This window comes from Homarus americanus, unplaced genomic scaffold, assembly GCF_018991925.1.
Source record: "Homarus americanus isolate GMGI-L3 unplaced genomic scaffold, GMGI_Hamer_2.0 scaffold2539, whole genome shotgun sequence".
NCBI classification, from domain to species: domain Eukaryota; kingdom Metazoa; phylum Arthropoda; class Malacostraca; order Decapoda; family Nephropidae; genus Homarus; species Homarus americanus.
This window is the reverse complement of record NW_024725489.1, coordinates 1,195,152-1,212,719: the sequence shown is the minus strand read 5'-3', so window position 1 is coordinate 1,212,719 and position 17,568 is coordinate 1,195,152. Positions and strand designations below refer to the sequence as shown.

General features: G+C 42.5%; 1 protein-coding gene across 3 annotated transcripts in view; it reads right to left on the bottom strand.

Moving 5' to 3' along the window:
* Positions 1 to 12,101: 12,101 nt before the first annotated feature.
* Positions 12,102 to 17,568, bottom strand: part of LOC121864938 (glutamine synthetase-like) — a 6,313-nt gene continuing 846 nt past the window's right edge. The window contains exons 2-5 of one of the 3 annotated variants that reach the window (XR_006088699.1): positions 14,534 to 14,695; positions 12,743 to 14,062; positions 12,550 to 12,704; positions 12,102 to 12,445 (exon numbers count right to left, since the gene is read on the bottom strand). Coding sequence is in view for 1 of the 3 variants with exons in the window: in XM_042364149.1 (XP_042220083.1) it covers positions 13,134 to 14,062; positions 14,534 to 14,695 (1,091 nt within the window). In the remaining 2 variants the exon portion in view is untranslated. The other 2 variants (XR_006088700.1, XM_042364149.1) reach the window with 2 other exon arrangements.

The following is a 17,568-nucleotide window of genomic DNA, read 5'->3' as shown; positions in this document are numbered from 1 at the left end:
ACGCTGGATAGCTTCAAACATAGGTTGGATGTTTATATGAGCAATAGGGGTTGGGTGTAAACGGGACTGCCCAGTATGGGCAGTTTCCTCCATTCTTATGTTCTTATGTTGTTATCAAACCACACGCTCACTACATGACATTATCTGCCTGATACACTTAACAGTTTTCTTAAACTGATTCTTCATCTTGTATGAAATACTTTAGATATATGTACTTATGTTATTGTTGTTTGTATAATACTTGTGCTTTTATATATGAATTATATTAAATATCTCTACAACAGGTAAAGTCACTCAAAAAATTATCTACAGTTCATAAAATTGTGTTGAAAAAAATGACGCAACGGATGAAGGATTATGCGGTTCAGTTCTGGTGCCCCTATTATAGAATGGATATAAATTCACTAGAGTCGGTGCAGCGAAGAATGACAAAAATGATTCCGGGACTTAGAAACCTTCCATATCAGGATAGGTTAAAGAAACTTAACTTGCATTCCCTAGAAAGACGAAGAGTGCGGGGAGATATGATAGAAGTATTTAAGTGGGTGAAAGGAATCAATAAAGGGGATATAGATAAGTTCTTATAATATCCGAGCAGGATAGGACTCGGAGCAACGGATTAAAGTTGGATAAGTTTAGGTTTAGGAGGGAGATAGGAAGAAACTGGTTCACAAATAGGGTGGTGGACGAGTGGAACAAGCTTAGCAACTTTGTAGTAAGTGCTGGAACTCTGGAAAGTTTTAAAAGGAGGCTAGATAGATTCATGGATGATAGAGAGTGGTAGTAACTCTCGACAGGAGCTGCCATGCACAGGCCAACCGGCCTATTGCAGACTCCTTATTTTATTATGTTCTTATGTTCTTATCACAACCCTACCGAGACAACGGGTGTCCCAGTGTTCATTCGATCACCCAAAGTACAGATAGTTTTTTGAGTGACTATATATAAAACGTAGCCGTTGTTAAGTTAGGTTAGGTTATAGTAAATCACTCTTGATGTCCTTCCCATCCCACTGCCCCACAACACGTAATCTCACCCCATGTGCGTGTGTGTGTGTGTTCAGGTAAATCTAGATATACTTGACTCTTACCTGTAAGTGACCTGTAAAAATAATACCCTCTCCTCCAGCCACGTGTCCCGTACGCCCTCCCAATCTCTCAGCCTGGTACCCCTTGTCCTACTGCCCCCCCACCGGCCAGTTACCCCCCTCCCCCCACACTCACCTGACTGGGGTTTTCCCGCCACAATAAAAATGTAGAAATTTCTCCTTTTTTTGTGAAGATATCATGTGATACCTTTTACTAATGTCTTTTACTCGGCCTTTCTTAATTTATTTTCTTGAGTATTTATTTATTTGTACTGCCTTAACTACTGTTTAGCGTGTGTGTGTCTGTACGCATGTGTGCATGTATGTGTGTATGACTATGAGTATGTGTTAGAGAGAGTTACATACCCTTGACATGTATAAAATTTCTTCCCACAAAATTATCGTTCGATTTTTATAACCCTAGAACAGGTATTTCAAGACCCCCGCCATGGTCACATAAATGTTCTAACACATTGTACTAAATACTTGTCCTAAATTACACAAGATGTTATTTAGAAAAGTTATAATTGTGGTATTAATTGTATCAGGTGTTGGGGGGATGTTAGTGTAATACCTCAGTGATAATTAACTTTTATTGATAGTTATTATACTTTGGGTTAAGGGTTAAAATGGTGTGTTTGGTGATTGAAGCACTGAAGACTTTATTTGGTTACTGAAGCACTTAAGACTATAATGGCTACCCTTAAGTTATTATGACCTTAAATTATAACCAACTGATCTTCACTACAAGCAAAGATAACATTGTAAGACATAACTCGCGGCGGTTAATTAGCGGGAGGGAAGCTATGGGAGGAAGAGTTAAATAAGGTTTATACAAGTTGAGTTTGTTTAAATGGTGGTGTGATGTAAGATGAAGACCCTCGCTTACTCACTCGGTCACACGCACACACTCAAGGCTATAGTAGCAGTGCTTGTTGTTGTCCAGCCTTGGGTCATAATATTCTTAGTTGTTCACACTCCCTCCTCCTCACACATACACACTGGAGGGACATTTGAAACTACAGTAAGGGGTTTAGGGAAAAGATAGGGATTATTTTAGACACTATATACAGTAGGGATTTAAGAACGAATAGATAGGGATTGTGGAAGCGATTATCTGGGAGTGTTGTGAGAGGGAGCAGTACCTGTGTGTGCCTCCTTTCATTTGCCAAACCGAATCCATTTTTTTCACCGCACAAGATATTGTTTGTTAGGGGAATCGTGACAGCTGAGACGAAGGAATGAGTTTGGTTATGATGTGGGTTGTTGTAGGTTGTTGTAGGTTGTGATGTGGGTTGTTGTAAGTTGTTGTAGGTTGTTGTAGGTTGTTGTAGGTTGTGATGTGGGTTGTTGTAGGTTGTGATGTGGGTTGTTGTAGGTTGTGATGTGGGTTGTAGGTTGTTGTAGGTTGTTGTAGGTTGTGATGTGGGTTGTTGTAGGTTGTGATGTGGGTTGTTGTAGGTTGTGATGTGGGTTGTGATGTGGGTTGTTGTAGGTTGTTGTATGTGTTGTTGTGATGTGGGTTGTTGTAGGTTGTGATGTGGGTTGTTGTAGGTTGTGATGTGGGGTTGTTGTAGGTTGTTGTAGGTTGTGATGTGGGTTGTTGTAGGTTGTTGTAGGTTGTGATGTGGGTTGTTGTAGGTTGTGATGTGGGTTGTTGTAGGTTGTGATGTGGGTTGTTGTGGGTTGTGATGTGGGTTGTTGTAGGTTGTTGTGGGTTGTGATGTGGGTTGTTGTAGGTTGTGATGTGGGTTGTTGTAGGTTGTGATGTGGGTTGTTGTAGGTTGTGATGTGGGTTGTTGTAGGTTGTTGTAGGTTGTGATGTGGGTTGTTGTAGGTTGTTGTAGGTTGTTGTAGGTTGTGATGTGGGTTGTTGTGGGTTGTTGTGGGTTGTGATGTGGTTGTTGTTGTGGGTTGTTGTAGGTTGTGATGTGGGTTGTTGTAGGTTGTGATGTGGGTTGTTGTGTTGTTGTAGGTTGTGATGTGGGTTGTTGTAGGTTGTTGTGGGTTGTGATGTGGGTTGTTGTAGGTTGTTGTATGTGGGTTGTTGTAGGTTGTGTCTGTGGGTTGTTGTAGGTTGTGATGTGGGTTGTTGTAGGTTGTTGTAGGTTGTGATGTGGGTTGTTGTGGGTTGTTGTAGGTTGTTGTAGGTTGTGATGTGGTTGTTGTAGGTTGTTGTGGGTTGTTGTGGTTGTATGTGGGTTGTTGTGGTTGTTGTTGTTGTAGGTTGTTGTAGGTTGTGATGTGGGTTGTTGTAGGTTGTGATGTGGGTTGTTGTGGGTTGTGATGTGGGTTGTTGTAGGTTGTTGTAGGTTGTGATGTGGGTTGTTGTAGGTTGTGATGTGGGTTGTTGTAGGTTGTTGTAGGTTGTGATGTGGTTGTAGGGTTGTGATGTGGGTTGTTGTGGGTTGTTGTAGGTTGTGATGTGGGTTGTTGTAGGTTGTTGTAGGTTGTGATGTGGGTTGTTGTAGGTTGTTGTAGGTTGTGATGTGGGTTGTTGCTGGTGTGTTATGCTATTGTTGTTACGATGTTGTGAGTTGATTTAACTACTGGAGGTAGTGGAGTTGTTTTCACAGTTAATTTTTTTCATTGAAGGTTCTGCTAGATTGAGTTAGGTTAGGATAAGTTAGATTAGGTTAGGTCGAATTAGGTTAGGATATATCAGGTTGGGTTAGGTTAACTTACGTTAGGTTAGCATCAGGAGGGTTAAACGTAAGGTGAAATAAGCAAGGGTGGAAATTCTTGAGGCGATCGTAAATGAACTTACCTGCAACACTGTGATCGTGACTTTTCCCCAACGTAATTCACATTTAAGGAGAAATTAAACACATCCCGGATATATTCAGGGCTGGATTAACCACGTGCTTAGGGCACCAAAAGAAGGGGGCACCACAGGTTTTTCTTTTGAAGGCATTATTCCTTGTAGTGACCAGATCATATTTGTGATAAAACCTAATAGGCTGGTGTAAAACCGCCGTATAAAATTGGTGAAAAATATTTATCCCATTTTGTTCGTTAACTATGTTTTGTAAGGGTTTTAAACCAAGAAAACTGTGCTCCTTTTTTTATTTTTAAAGGACACGTTGCCCAATGGAAAACGGCTTTATTTTATACACGTTCAAGAACGTTCCTGAACGTCTGAAATTGTCTAAGTTCGTTCCCTCGCTTCTCAGCCCTCACTCAGGCTCTTGCAGTATCAACGAAATGTGTCTATTTTAACGTGTGGTATGAGGTGGATTGTGTGAAGTAACAAGTAAGTTTCTGAATTTCTCATTAATTAAATTACTTTATATTGACAAAATAAAGAGGTAGATATTTTAACTATATTAATATATTGTGTTACTAAATTAAGAGCAGTAACTCTAGGCCTAGTTGTTATAATAAATAAGGTTAAATCAAAACTGTCTAATTTAAGTGATTTTTATAATTATCGAATGTTAAAAAACTTCAACTCTTTGTTTTTATTTCTTAATTGTCTTTAACTGTATTTGTTCTGGTTCTGGTCTAACATAAGTGATGAGAAAATTGTAGGCTCTGGCTTGTGGGGTGGCCTGGAAGAAACCTGAATTTTTTATTTTTTATTTCAACATCAGTATTCATTAAGTCTTAATCATGGTCTTAATATCTTGTCAGTTAAGCAATGGGAGGGCCGAGGGGGCACCATTGTTGGGCTGTGCTTAGGGCATCAATTGGCCTTAATCCGACCCTGGATATATTCAACAAATTTCCCTAACTATGTCAGTTAAAATGTGTGATGACTAAAAAAAATGTGTTTGATTACTCTCTTGTCTGTGTCTGCGTTGAAATTACTCTTTGTAATTGGTGGAATCATGAATCTAGCGTCGACTTTGATGATAATTGTGTGTGTGTGTGTGGTGGGTATAGAGGTCAGGTGGGGTGAGTCTGTTGTTCCTCAGTACGCCGTAATGGTGGGGTGAAAGACGCCCTCCGGACACACACACACAGGTTAGGTTGAAGGATTAGTGTTGACCAAGCAATTTTCTCTTTCAATTTACTTTTACCTTCTTAAAGTTTAATGGAACGACAATAATATTAGACAATAAAACTAACTTGGCAACTCTAAGATGACTTTACTCTCTGGTGGTACTTGGCAACACTTTTCCACTCGTTTGTTGATGTTTAATTGTTTATTTTCACTTATTATTTTTGCTGTCAACTTTCTCTTCCACCAGTCATTTAGTAATTTATAATGCTTAATTTATCCTTAACTCACAGTATAATAAAACAAGTATTAATGTTATGGATTTATAATAATATTTAAAGTTTTCAACAACATAACACTGGCTAGTCTCTTTTGTCAACATGGCGGCTTTTTGCTTCACGCGTTAGGTTAGGATAAATTTAATACCCCAACAAATCCTTGGTTAACACTTCATTTGACTTCCTTCATTTCCTCAACTTTATAGTCCGGTAAGAACTAGTGATGTGATGCCCTTGACGCGAACTAGTGTTTCTTGATACAGGAGGCCAGCACACTATCCACCCAGCCACCGCACACATCACCCACCCATTATGTGACTTAAAACACTCAAACAGGAAACGCAAAAACACCTCATTAAAGATAAGACATGAGATGTCACTTTAACAACGTCTGTCATTACGGAGAGAGAGAGAGAGACCGTCAACACTGCCGCGGGTGAGATGGGTGACAGTCAGGTGGATATATTTGTGTTTATATATGTTGATGTGTTGTGGTCTTGTGAATTTGTATAGAGGGGTTTTAACACACACACACACACAACGAAAAAAAATCACTCGCATCACATTTCAAAGAGAGAGAGAGAGGGAGGGAGATGGTTGGCGGGTCAGGTGAGTATACGTGGCCTTTACCTGGCTAAGGACGGGTCGGCTGGGCCAGGATATCCGGCTATTTTAGACTGCAGGGAGGAACAGGAAGGGAAAAGGTGTATGGAAGGGGGTAGGAGGGATGGGGACGGAAGGAAGAGGCGGGATGGAGAGTTAAGGAGGAAGAATGGAAGTGGAGGGAGGCATGGGGAAGGGTAGGAGGGAGGGATGTATAGGGGAGGAGAATGAAAGAGGAAGGGGTACAGAAGGAGGGGGAGGAGGAAGGGAAACAGGAAAGAAGGAAAAGGAGGAATAGACCGGAAGTAAAGAGTAGAGGAGAGAAGAAGAAGAGGGTGAGGAAGAGGAGTTGCACTTCCTTTATAACACTGGGGAGGGGGGTGGGGAGGGGCTGGGAGGGGTGGGGAGGTGGGGATGGGGGGGGCTGGGAAGGGGTGGGGGAGGGGGCTGGGGAGGGGCTGGGAAGGTGGGCTAGGGGGCTGGGAGGGGTTGGGGAGGGGGGCTGGGAAGGGGGTGGACCCACTATATATGTTGGTATAGTTATTTTAGGTGACCTCCCCCATATATCCTACATCAACAGACACTATGTATTCGAGGTCTTATTACTGTACCTATAATAAGGGGTAGGTGTTATAGGTGAGTCTTATACAGTGAAGGACTCCCTGTGCTCTATATGACTGGTGTACACTGGGGCGGGGTTCCTCAAGGGTGGTGCTACTCGCCCCGGGTGTTGAAGCTATGCCGGGCGTCTCAAGGTTCCTGCTGGCTGATGCTTCGTCTGGTGTACTCTGAATCCTTGATGAGATGAGTTGAGAGAGAGAGAGAGAGAGAGAGAGAGAGTTTTCTTCTATTCTCATGAAGATCTCAAAATCCTCTCTCTCTCTCTCTCTCTCTCTCTCTCTCTCTCTCTCTCTCTCTCTCTCTCTTATTATTGTTATTATTATTATTATTATTATTATTATTATTATTATTATTATTATTATTACCATTGTAAACGCCTTGGTTAAGGACGTTCAGGTTTTTAGTTTATCAAATTTATTGAAAAAGCTTGTAGTACAGTTTGCCTATTCGGAGTAGTGACGGGCAAGTCGAAGGGAATGTTTGAAACCCGCCTTTTGACGCTTTCAATATTTATTGATGTGGTGATCTATCTGATACATAATTAGTTAGTCTCACACAATTTATCTTAATTATAATTGATTATTGAGCATAGTGACATGATACAAAGTTCATAACTCTATTAATCTTAGTTACACTTCATTCCGCGTTGTCTTATTGCTCCACATAAGGCAGGAACGAGTAGGCATAATTAGTCCACAATATTTCAGTACTGAGGAGTATGTCATCACTTTGGCTGTACCTACAAGTGCGGGTCAATGCGAACCAGTATGGTGTTCCAAGGGACAATAGTACTGTGCAAATTGTTCCAGCACAAAACTCGGCCAGGATTGGGAGTCGGTGTTCACCACAGAGGGCTGGTCCTCACAGCATAAAGGGCGATCTGCCTGGAGGCCAGGCGGCCACGCCACCCTCTAAAGTCTAAACCATACACTCAGCAGAATCAGGACCTCTTGCCCGTTAACATCGCCCCCACCCCCCTAATGTTTGTTCGGGTAAGGCAACAAACGCCAGGGACGATAACAACCATCATCATCAAGACAGACAAACACAGACTGGACAACCATGTAGAACCTATTGCCAAAAGTCACTCACTGTTACAGTTACCCAATACAACCACCAGCCAGTCAACCATTCTATTAAGACTATCATAAGAACATCAGTCTGTACAATTAAACATTCCAAAATTGATAAAATAGGCACTTTACCTGATTTAACCTTGATAATACCTGTATGTAGTAAATTACAGGTGTTTTTATTAATATATATATTTTTTTTTGCAGCGTACCTTCAAGAACAGCGGACAGGCAGGCAGGAAGGAAGTGACTTCAACACCTTTTCATGGCGCTCGTGTTGGGTAAGTGTTGACGTGTAGTGTTCCGGTGGTCACTCTTGTTTCAGTAATTAATCACCGGACTTGATATACTCGATAAGACAGGTGTGTGAGTTATTAGACTTCCTTATGAGGTTTTATTATTGATGTTGTGGTTTAATGTTGATGTAATACAGATAATATTTCGCTGTAACAACTGTACGAGTTAATTACCATCATGTGCACGAATTACACAGGTGTCCACTATGAACTGTTATGTTTTATACAGGTGTCCTCTATGACCTGTTATGTTTTATACAGGTGTCCACTATGACCTGTTATGTTTTATACAGGTGTCCACTATGACCTGTTATGTTTTATACAGGTGTCCACTATGACCTGTTATGTTTTATACAGGTGTCCACTATGACCTGTTATGTTTTATACAGGTGTCCTCTATGACCTGTTATGTTTTATACAGGTGTCCACTATGACCTGTTATGTTTTATACAGGTGTCCACTATGACCTGTTATGTTTTATACAGGTGTCCACTATGACCTGTCAGAGGCAACAGGACGCGTCGGACACATGTATTGTTCCCCGAAAGAATTATTTACGTAAAGTCGTAATTGTTCTGGTTTTGTTATTAAAAAATAAACCTTGTATTTAATGTCTAATGCTCGCTTCCTGTGTGTGTGTGTGTGTGATGTAAACACGATAGTTGAACCAATATAAATAGAGCTTAATAAAACTTGCTATCTGCATATAACAGACACACCCACACACACACACACACACGCACACGCACAAACATACACACAGACGCACAAACACACACACACATCCAGTTCTTTTATATGACCACCAACAAACAGTTAAATTATCTAACTGGAGGTTGTAAGTAACTCAACACCAAATATGTACAACTAAATTTATCAAGGACACACATGTATGTTTGCCTTGACTCGTTGTGTCTAAGTATAGTGTATTGGGTTGATGGTGGTGGTGCTAGTAGTGGTGATGATGATGGTGGGTGGTGAGGGCGTTATTGGCGGTAGGTGGTGGTGGTGGAGGTAGTGTTGTTGGTGGTGGTGGAGGAGGTAGTGTTGGTGGTGGTGGAGGAGGTAGTGTTGTTGTTGTTGGTGGTGGTGGAGGAGGTAGTGTTGGTGGTGGTGGAGGAGGTAGTGTTGTTGTTGGTGGTGGAAGAAAACGGAAGAGAAGAAAAAGGCAAATAACGGAAAGAAAAACAAATAGAAGGAAATAAATAAGGAGAAAGTCAGCTGATCTTGTTGACATACTGTCAGCTGATCTTGTTTACATACTGTCAGCTGATCTTGTTGACATACTGTCAGCTGATCTTGTTTACATACTGTCAGCTGATCTTGTTTACATACTGTCAGCTGATCTTGTTGACATACTCAGCTGATCTTGTTTACATACTGTCAGCTGATCTTGTTGACATACTGTCAGCATCTTGACATACTTCAGCTGATCTTGTTGACATACTGTCAGCTGATCTTGTTTACATACCGTCAGCATACATGTCAGCTGATCTTGTTACATACCGTCAGCATACTGTCAGCTGATCTTGTTGTTTACATGTCAGCTGATCTTGTTGACATACTGTCAGCTGATCTTGTTGACATACTGTCAGCTGATCTTGTTGACATACTGTCAGCTGATCTTGTTGACATACTGTCAGCTGATCTTGTTGACATACTGTCAGCTGATCTTGTTGACATACTGTCAGCTGATCTTGTTGACATACTGTCAGCTGATCTTGTTGACATACTGTCAGCTGATCTTGTTGACATACTGTCAGCTGATCTTGTTGACATACTGTCAGCTGATCTTGTTGACATACTGTCAGCTGATCTTGTTTACATACTGTCAGCTGATCTTGTTTACATACTGTCAGCTGATCTTGTTTACATACTGTCAGCTGATGCTAATTACCTCTTGCCTTTTTTTTCCTTTACCTGAACTGAAGTAACGAGAGTAATGTTATCACCCCGTGTGTGTGTGTGTGTGTGTGTAAGGGGGGACAGACAGACAGGTGGAGGGGAGGTAGGGTGAAGGTAAACACGGCCTCACCTGGTTACCTTGGCTCTCTTCCCCGTCTCCCCACGTCTCCCCGATTGTTACTCTGCCAAGGTAAACCTGATAGACAGAGACAGACAGACAGACCGGCAAAGAGAGAGAAACAGAGAGAGAGAGAGAGAGAGAGAGAGAGAGAGAGAGAGCAGGCGTAGGACATAACCTTGAGTGTACAATATTGAAAGTAGCTAATATAGTTAAGAGGTGTTCCAGTTGAAGGTAGTATGGCAACAGTGTGACTCTTAAAGGATTTCTCTTCTGGCTGGGTACACTGTGTATAGTTCTGAGTGGTGATGTGTCGCGAACCAGGAAGCTTCACACACAGATAGCCAGATGGGTAGACAGACACACACACACACACAGATAGCCAGATGGGTAGACAGACAGTTTAACAAGAGAGAGATGGGGTCTTATAGGAGACAGAAAGGGCCCCTCTTGAGGTATCTACCCTCCCTCCCTGCGTCCCTGCGTCCCTCCCTCGCTCAGACACGTGATGGAAAATTTCCATGAGCGGGAGAGAAAGAGAAAGAGAGAAAGAGACGCAGGAGGGGGGAGAGAGAGAGAGAGAGAGAGAGAGAGAGAGCGCAGGCGTGTAGTTCCCGCCTCGCCTCCCAGTCGTCTGTTGCTTGATAGTGAGTCAGTCTTCTCAAGCCACCGTGAAATTACTCTTTCTTTCTTTTGTTTCCCTCTGTCAATTCTTCCTTACGTTTATCACATCATCTCTTAGTCATATCTTTAACGCCTTCTAGATATCATTTATTTCTAGTTATTTATTTATTCATTATTTTCTTATTCTCTTCTCGCGTTTTTCATCTGTTTATTACATTTATTCATTTGTATTTACTGTTCGTTGTATTGTTTTAGTATAGTATAGGACAACATTTCCTGATTGTAGTAAATATTCTGATGTAGGACTGTGTGTGTGTGTGTGTGTGTGTGTGTGTGTGTGTAATAATAATAATAATATATAGCAATAATGATTACACTTTATTTATAATTAAAAACAAATAAAATAGAATAAATTATGTACAATATATATATATATATATATATATATATATATATATATATATATATATATATATATATATATATATATATATATATATATACAATGTGTGGGTGTGTGTAATAATAATAATAATAAACGGTTTATTATTAGAGTTGCAGCCGGTGGATGAAAATATACAAACTTATATGTGATTTAAACATAATGATATGCCTTCAATACATTTACAGGGCTGTACAGTACATAAATCAGTTGCTGTTTATTATTTTAACAATAGATGGGATGGTGCTGTTCTTATATCTATCGGTGCGGGCTCTTAGGAGCTGAATTTTGTTGTTGTGGCGGACTGCGCGAGGTGGGCGGGGGACTGCCGGTGGCAGGAGGTGGCGATGACGAGGATTGTGCAGTAGTCCACTGCCAAACCCTGCTAGTGCGTGGTGGTGGAGGTCACTGAGGGATGGCATTTCCAGGGTGGAGAGAGCGTTGATGTAGCCCGAGTAGTCTGCGCCGAGCATGATTCTGCAGGCCCTCTTCTGTATCTTTTCAAGCTGACGTTGTTGGGTAGAGTTGAGAGAAGACGACCAGGCTGGTGACGCATACGTTAATTTGGGGAGAATAAATGCATTGTAGATGGTCCTCAGCTCTGGCGTGGGTGCCCCAAGTGACCTAAGTCGTGTGTGTGTGTGTGTGTGTGTGTGTGTGTGTGTAATCATAACTTGTCTATAATCATTAGTTTGTAAAATCGTCTCGTTCAATATATCACCAAGGGAGGAGGAGGGTGAGGGGATGAGAAAGAGGAGGAGATAAGGGGTGAGAGGGGGGAATGTATCCTACACCTATCACTTAATGACTGCAGGACATTACAACACTAATAACATAGTGTGAATCACCTGATGATTACCTGTCCTCACCTTCACCTGATGATTAACCACCCTAATGCTACCTGTGGAGAGAGGTTATGGTGGCCTCGTGGGTTGGATTAGGTTAGTGTTAGAGTGACCTGGTGGGTTAGGTTTAGATTAGTGTTCTGGTTGCTGGGAGGTTTACTTTGGGTGTCTCATCTTCATGTGATCACAGGGAGGTTTACTGAGAAAGTAATAATAAATTTAATCATGAAACAAAATATTGTACGACGCCTTATATGTACCTGTTGGACATATTGTACTGTACGACGCCTTATATGTACCTGCTGGACATATTGTACTGTACGACGCCTTATATGTACCTGTTGGACATATTGTACTGTACGACGCCTTATATGTACCTGTTGGACATATTGTACTGTACGACGCCTTATATGTACCTGTGGACATATTGTACTGTACGACGCCTTATATGTACCTGTTGGACATATTGTACTGTACGACGCCTTATATGTACCTGTTGGACATATTGTACTGTACGACGCCTTATATGTACCTGTTGGACATATTGTACTGTACGACGCCTTATATGTACCTGCTGGACATATTGTACTGTACGACGCCTTATATGTACCTGTTGGACATATTGTACTGTTACGTTGGACGTACCTTATATGTACCTGTTGGACATATTGTACTGTACGACGCATATTGTACTGTACGACGCCTTATATGTACCTGTTGGACATATTGTACTGTACGACGCCTTATATGTACCTGTGGACATATTGTACTGTACGACGCCTTATATGTACCTGTTGGACATATTGTACTGTACGACGCCTTATATGTACCTGTTGGACATATTGTACTGTACGACGCCTTATATGTACCTGTGGACATATTGTACTGTACGACGCCTTATATGTACCTGCTGGACATATTGTACTGTACGACGCCTTATATGTACAGTCACTCCAAAAGGTATCTACGATTTTGTGTGAGACAATATGACACAACGGATAAATGATTTTGGCAAACCCTACCGAGACAACAGGAACCGCAGTGTTCATTTTAGAAATTCATCGGACCCTTCCGTAAAGATACCCTTTGGAGTGACTACCTGGAGGACATATTGTACAGTATGACGTGTTAGTGTCACTGTGGTACATTATGTTAGATGTCGTTGATACAGATGGTGCGACCTGATCTGAGGCAATAACAGATCTGAACTTCAGCACATCACGTCAGTCTTGGAGAGAGTCGGCAGAAATGCTCGTGAAGTAATGATGACAGGCGATGACTTTCTCAGTGAGTGTTTCTTACTGCTCGTTGAGACAGATGGTGCGAACTAATCTGTCGGACACGACGTAAGGATCAGCGTTGGACGATGGTCGACGGTCCTCCAGGTAGCCGGTCTTCTCCTCGGCCACGCCTCTGGGGATCCTGATGGAGGCGCCTCTATTGGCCACGCCCGCTGAGAAGTCGTGGATGGAGGAGGTCTCGTGGTGGCCTGTAAGACGTCTCTCGTTGTCCTTGCCTCCGTGGGGGTCGTAGGCCTGGATGTGCTTATCGTGAACCTTGGACAGTTTCTCAATGGCGCTTTCGATCTCCAGAATGCCATTAGGTGATCGCATACCTGCAGTAGAGAAGTTGGTGTGCATTCCAGCGCCATTCCAGTCGCCAGGGATGGGCTTGGGGTCCAGGGTCACTACCACGTTGAAGTCCTCGGCAACACGGTGAAGGAGGTAGCGAGCCATCCACAGGTCGTCACCCATAGTGATGCCCTCACAGGGACCAACCTGGAACTCCCACTGGGCGGGCATCACCTCTGCATTCTCTCCGGAGATGTTGATTCCTGTGTACAGACACGCCCTGTAGTGAGCCTCCACCACGTCCCTACCATACACCTTGCTGGCCCCAACACCGCAGTAGTAGGGGCCCTGGGGTCCTGGGTAGCCATTCTTGGGCCAGCCCAGAGGATGCTTGTCGATGTCCAGCAGTGTGTACTCCTGCTCCATGCCGAACCAGGGGTGCTGGTCCGCGGCTTTCTTCATCACTTCCAGGCAGCTCTTGCGATGGTTGGAATTAGTTGTTGTGTTATCGTGTTTTCTGGTCTCACACAACACCAGCTTGTTGTTGCCCAGTCTGAAGGGATCCCGGTAGAGGGCTACCGGGTACAGGTACACGTCGCTGTCTCTACCTTTAGCCTGACCCGTTGATGACCCGTCGAAGTTCCACACCGGGAGCTCTGAAAGTGGAAGAATTTGTGTGTTAGTCTGTGGAGAGAAGCACCTCACTTCTCCACACCTTTCAGTACTCAATGGGTTAGATTAGGTTAGGTTAGGTTACGGTTGGTTAGGTCAAAGTATCAAACTTTGTTTAGTCATCTCGTCTTCTCCTGTCATTCTCCGAGACTATTTTTAACGCACTATTACGAGACTAATCTGTTTGACCCTGGACGAGTGTTATGAGTTATTTCAGATCATTGTATCCAACTTGGTCGGCCATTGAGGTACCCTGGCTCAGGTCTGAGTGTTGTAAGTGAGGTGGTTATTTTATCCCGTGGAGATCCTCAACTAAACTGTCGTAACTTGAAGATTACACGCCCCAGCTTATTTTACCTTAGTATTGGGACATCTCAGTTACCATTAGGACACTTCACCTGCCACTGGGGCACTAAACCTACCACTTTGACTCGCCATTAGGACACTCCACCTACCATTGGGACACTTGGGCACAAAGTTGAGAGTTCTTGTCTTAGAGCGAAGGTTCTCCCCTGACCCGTCAACCCACACGTACATGACCTGAACCTTGTCGTCCGGGAGGTCAAGCTTCATGTACCGGTCCAGTACTGTCTTGTTCGTCTCCGGCGCCATCTTCTCTGTGGGATAGATAAGCGAGTCGGTTAGGTTAGGTTAGGTTATGATGTTTAATCATCAGGTGAAATAAGGTGGAGTGTCTAATGTTTATAAGATTTTATGTTTTTTGTATTTTTCACTGATCACAAGACACTGAGGAACACTTGTGTGTCACCTGGCAACACTGCAGGCAGGACATAGTAGATGACCTGGCAACACTTTAGGCAGGACATAGTAGATGACCTGGCAACACTTAGTTTAACAGTTCAACAAATTTATTGACAAAGCTTGTAGTACAGTTTGCCTATTGTGAGTAATTCAGTCAGGTCTTGACACTGAGGGTGGCATTACTTCTCACTGCCACGCAGGACAGAGGTTCATACACAAAGAAATACAACATATTCATTAACAGTATATATAGGTCACTGATCTACCAGACTTGTAAGATGGAAGAATGGTAACACTGACTCACTTACGAGACAGGATGGGTGACTGATATGGTAACGGTAGAAGACACACACACACACACACACACACACACACACACACACACACACACACAGTTATCAGAACCTCCCTATGTACCCAATGTACTATACAGCCTCCCTTCCCTCAACCCCCTTCCCTCCCCCTCACCACATTTACGCACTTGACTAAAGCGCCTTGAAAACAACACCACTACACATGATCTGGTGGTGGTAGTGAGGTCGACGTGACACTTCTTCGGCGGCGACACCAGCAGTCAATAAGAGTTCATTGCCTACGTCACACTGTTCAGGGTCACATTGCTTACGTCACACTGTTCGTGGTCACATTGCTTACGTCACACTGTTCGTGGTCACATTGCTTACGTCACACTGTTCAGGGTCAGGTAACAGTACCGTCAATAACTGTGAATTGACTGAGGCTAAAAATATCCCCTCACTGAAGTCTCTATTTAAGGGACAATATAGAGGAAAAGTCCGTTATATCAGGGGTCTGTTAGATGTGAACCTCCATTTATCAGATTGTATGGAGAGAGAAGTACGTTATATGGAGGTGGAGTGTGTGAGGGAGTGGAGTGTGTTAGGGTGTGGCAGGTGTTATGTGTTAGGGTGCGGCAGGTGGAGTGTGTCAGGTGCGGCAGATGAAGTGTGTCAGGTGCGGCAGATGGAAAGTATCGGTACCGTAGGCAAGTCTTATGTAACTCAGGTAGTTTATTCCCTGACTCAACTTACCTGTAGGGAGCAGCCACCTTGGGTATGTTGTGGTGGTGGTTGTGGTTGTTTTTATTGTGATTGTTCTTGTTGTTGTGGTGGTGGTCGTCGAGGTTGTAGTTGTTGTTGTAGTGGTTGTATTGTTGTTGTAGAGAGTTACCGTCAAATAAAAAAATATAGTTTTACAAATGACGTCACTACAATATGTGTGGCCACGGTACAAGACGCTAAACTCCGTCACTACAGTATGTATGGCCACGATTCTATTGTTGTCACCATAGATCCACTATAGGTTGAGCAAGAAATTGATATTGGTTGCGACACTCTGAAGACATTGTTAGTTGTCGCAATATTCCGTGAGCTGAGAGGACACGAGAAGGACTTTTGAATCGTGTCGGACAAAGTAGTTCCAAGATTGTAATGCATAACAGTCTATTGTAATTAAATACCTTTTATTATCAGTATTAAGAGGTGATATGTTACCAGATGATTCTTGAGAGTCTTTGCCTTGGGTCTGGATTGTAGAGAAAAATGTTGTTTAAATCCGGTGAAGATTAGCCCAAATCACTTACTGTAGTTTGTTTCACCTGATGATTAAACACGCTAATCCTAATGGAGACGATGTTTTAACCCTTTTAAGAACGATGTTTTAAACCTTTGAAGACGATGTTTTAACCATTTAAGGACGATGTTTTTTAACTCTCCAAGACTCAAGGGGTTAATGTAAAGTCATAGTATAAATATGACGCCATTTTGTATGCTATTTATGTTGTTTACATGAGGCTAAATCTCGTTGTTCGTCTCACACCTTGGTGACGCTGTACACCTGCCTGGTCTTGTAGGATAAGTCACCGTTTACTCTAACCTTTACAGTTTTCATTGAGAAATTCCTGCCAGCGTCCATGACATATTGATGGTCTGGTCTGTAGGTAACGTGTGTGTGTGTGTGTGTGCACCAAGTAACACACAACAGATCTACACACCTGCAGCAACACACACACACACACACACCTGCACAAGCACCCCCCGTCCCTCCCCCTCCATCACGGGCGTTGAGAAGACCTTCACCATACCCAGGTAGGTTTCCCAGTTGACTCCTCCCACACGGTGCTAATTAGGAACCACAGGTAGAGGTACAGAGTCTGGAATAGTTGTCAGTGTTCACCAGATAACCAACGAGACAGACAGACAATCAGACACACCAGTTCATCAATATTCCCATTATTACTAAACTCTAAATATTATAGTAATCACAATTATATTATTTTCTCCTGGACTGTGAAATGATAAATAATATAAAGAGGATAATTATTGGTAAGGGATTTAACGGTTCACTAAAGGGGCAAGAAAGTCAAGGTTGTTTACTCCTAATAAGGCGAGTCTGAGGCTGTGTTTACACTGATCAGCTGACTCGTCACAACAAAAACACCACGATAGATCACTTAATATTACCAGTAGCTGAGGCACACACACACACACACACACACACTACGTGTCTGCTGTTCAACACCTCAGCTCACGTGATCTACGTGTGTAAACATTAATCTGTATGTTCACTGTATGTTCCTTTACCTTTCTCTAATGAAGGCTTTTGTTAAACCACCAATGTAAGAAATAAGTCATTTATGTCCAATGTATATTTTCAGCCTTCGGGCTGCAAATTTTTTCAATAAACCGTTAATTATTTATTATTATTATTA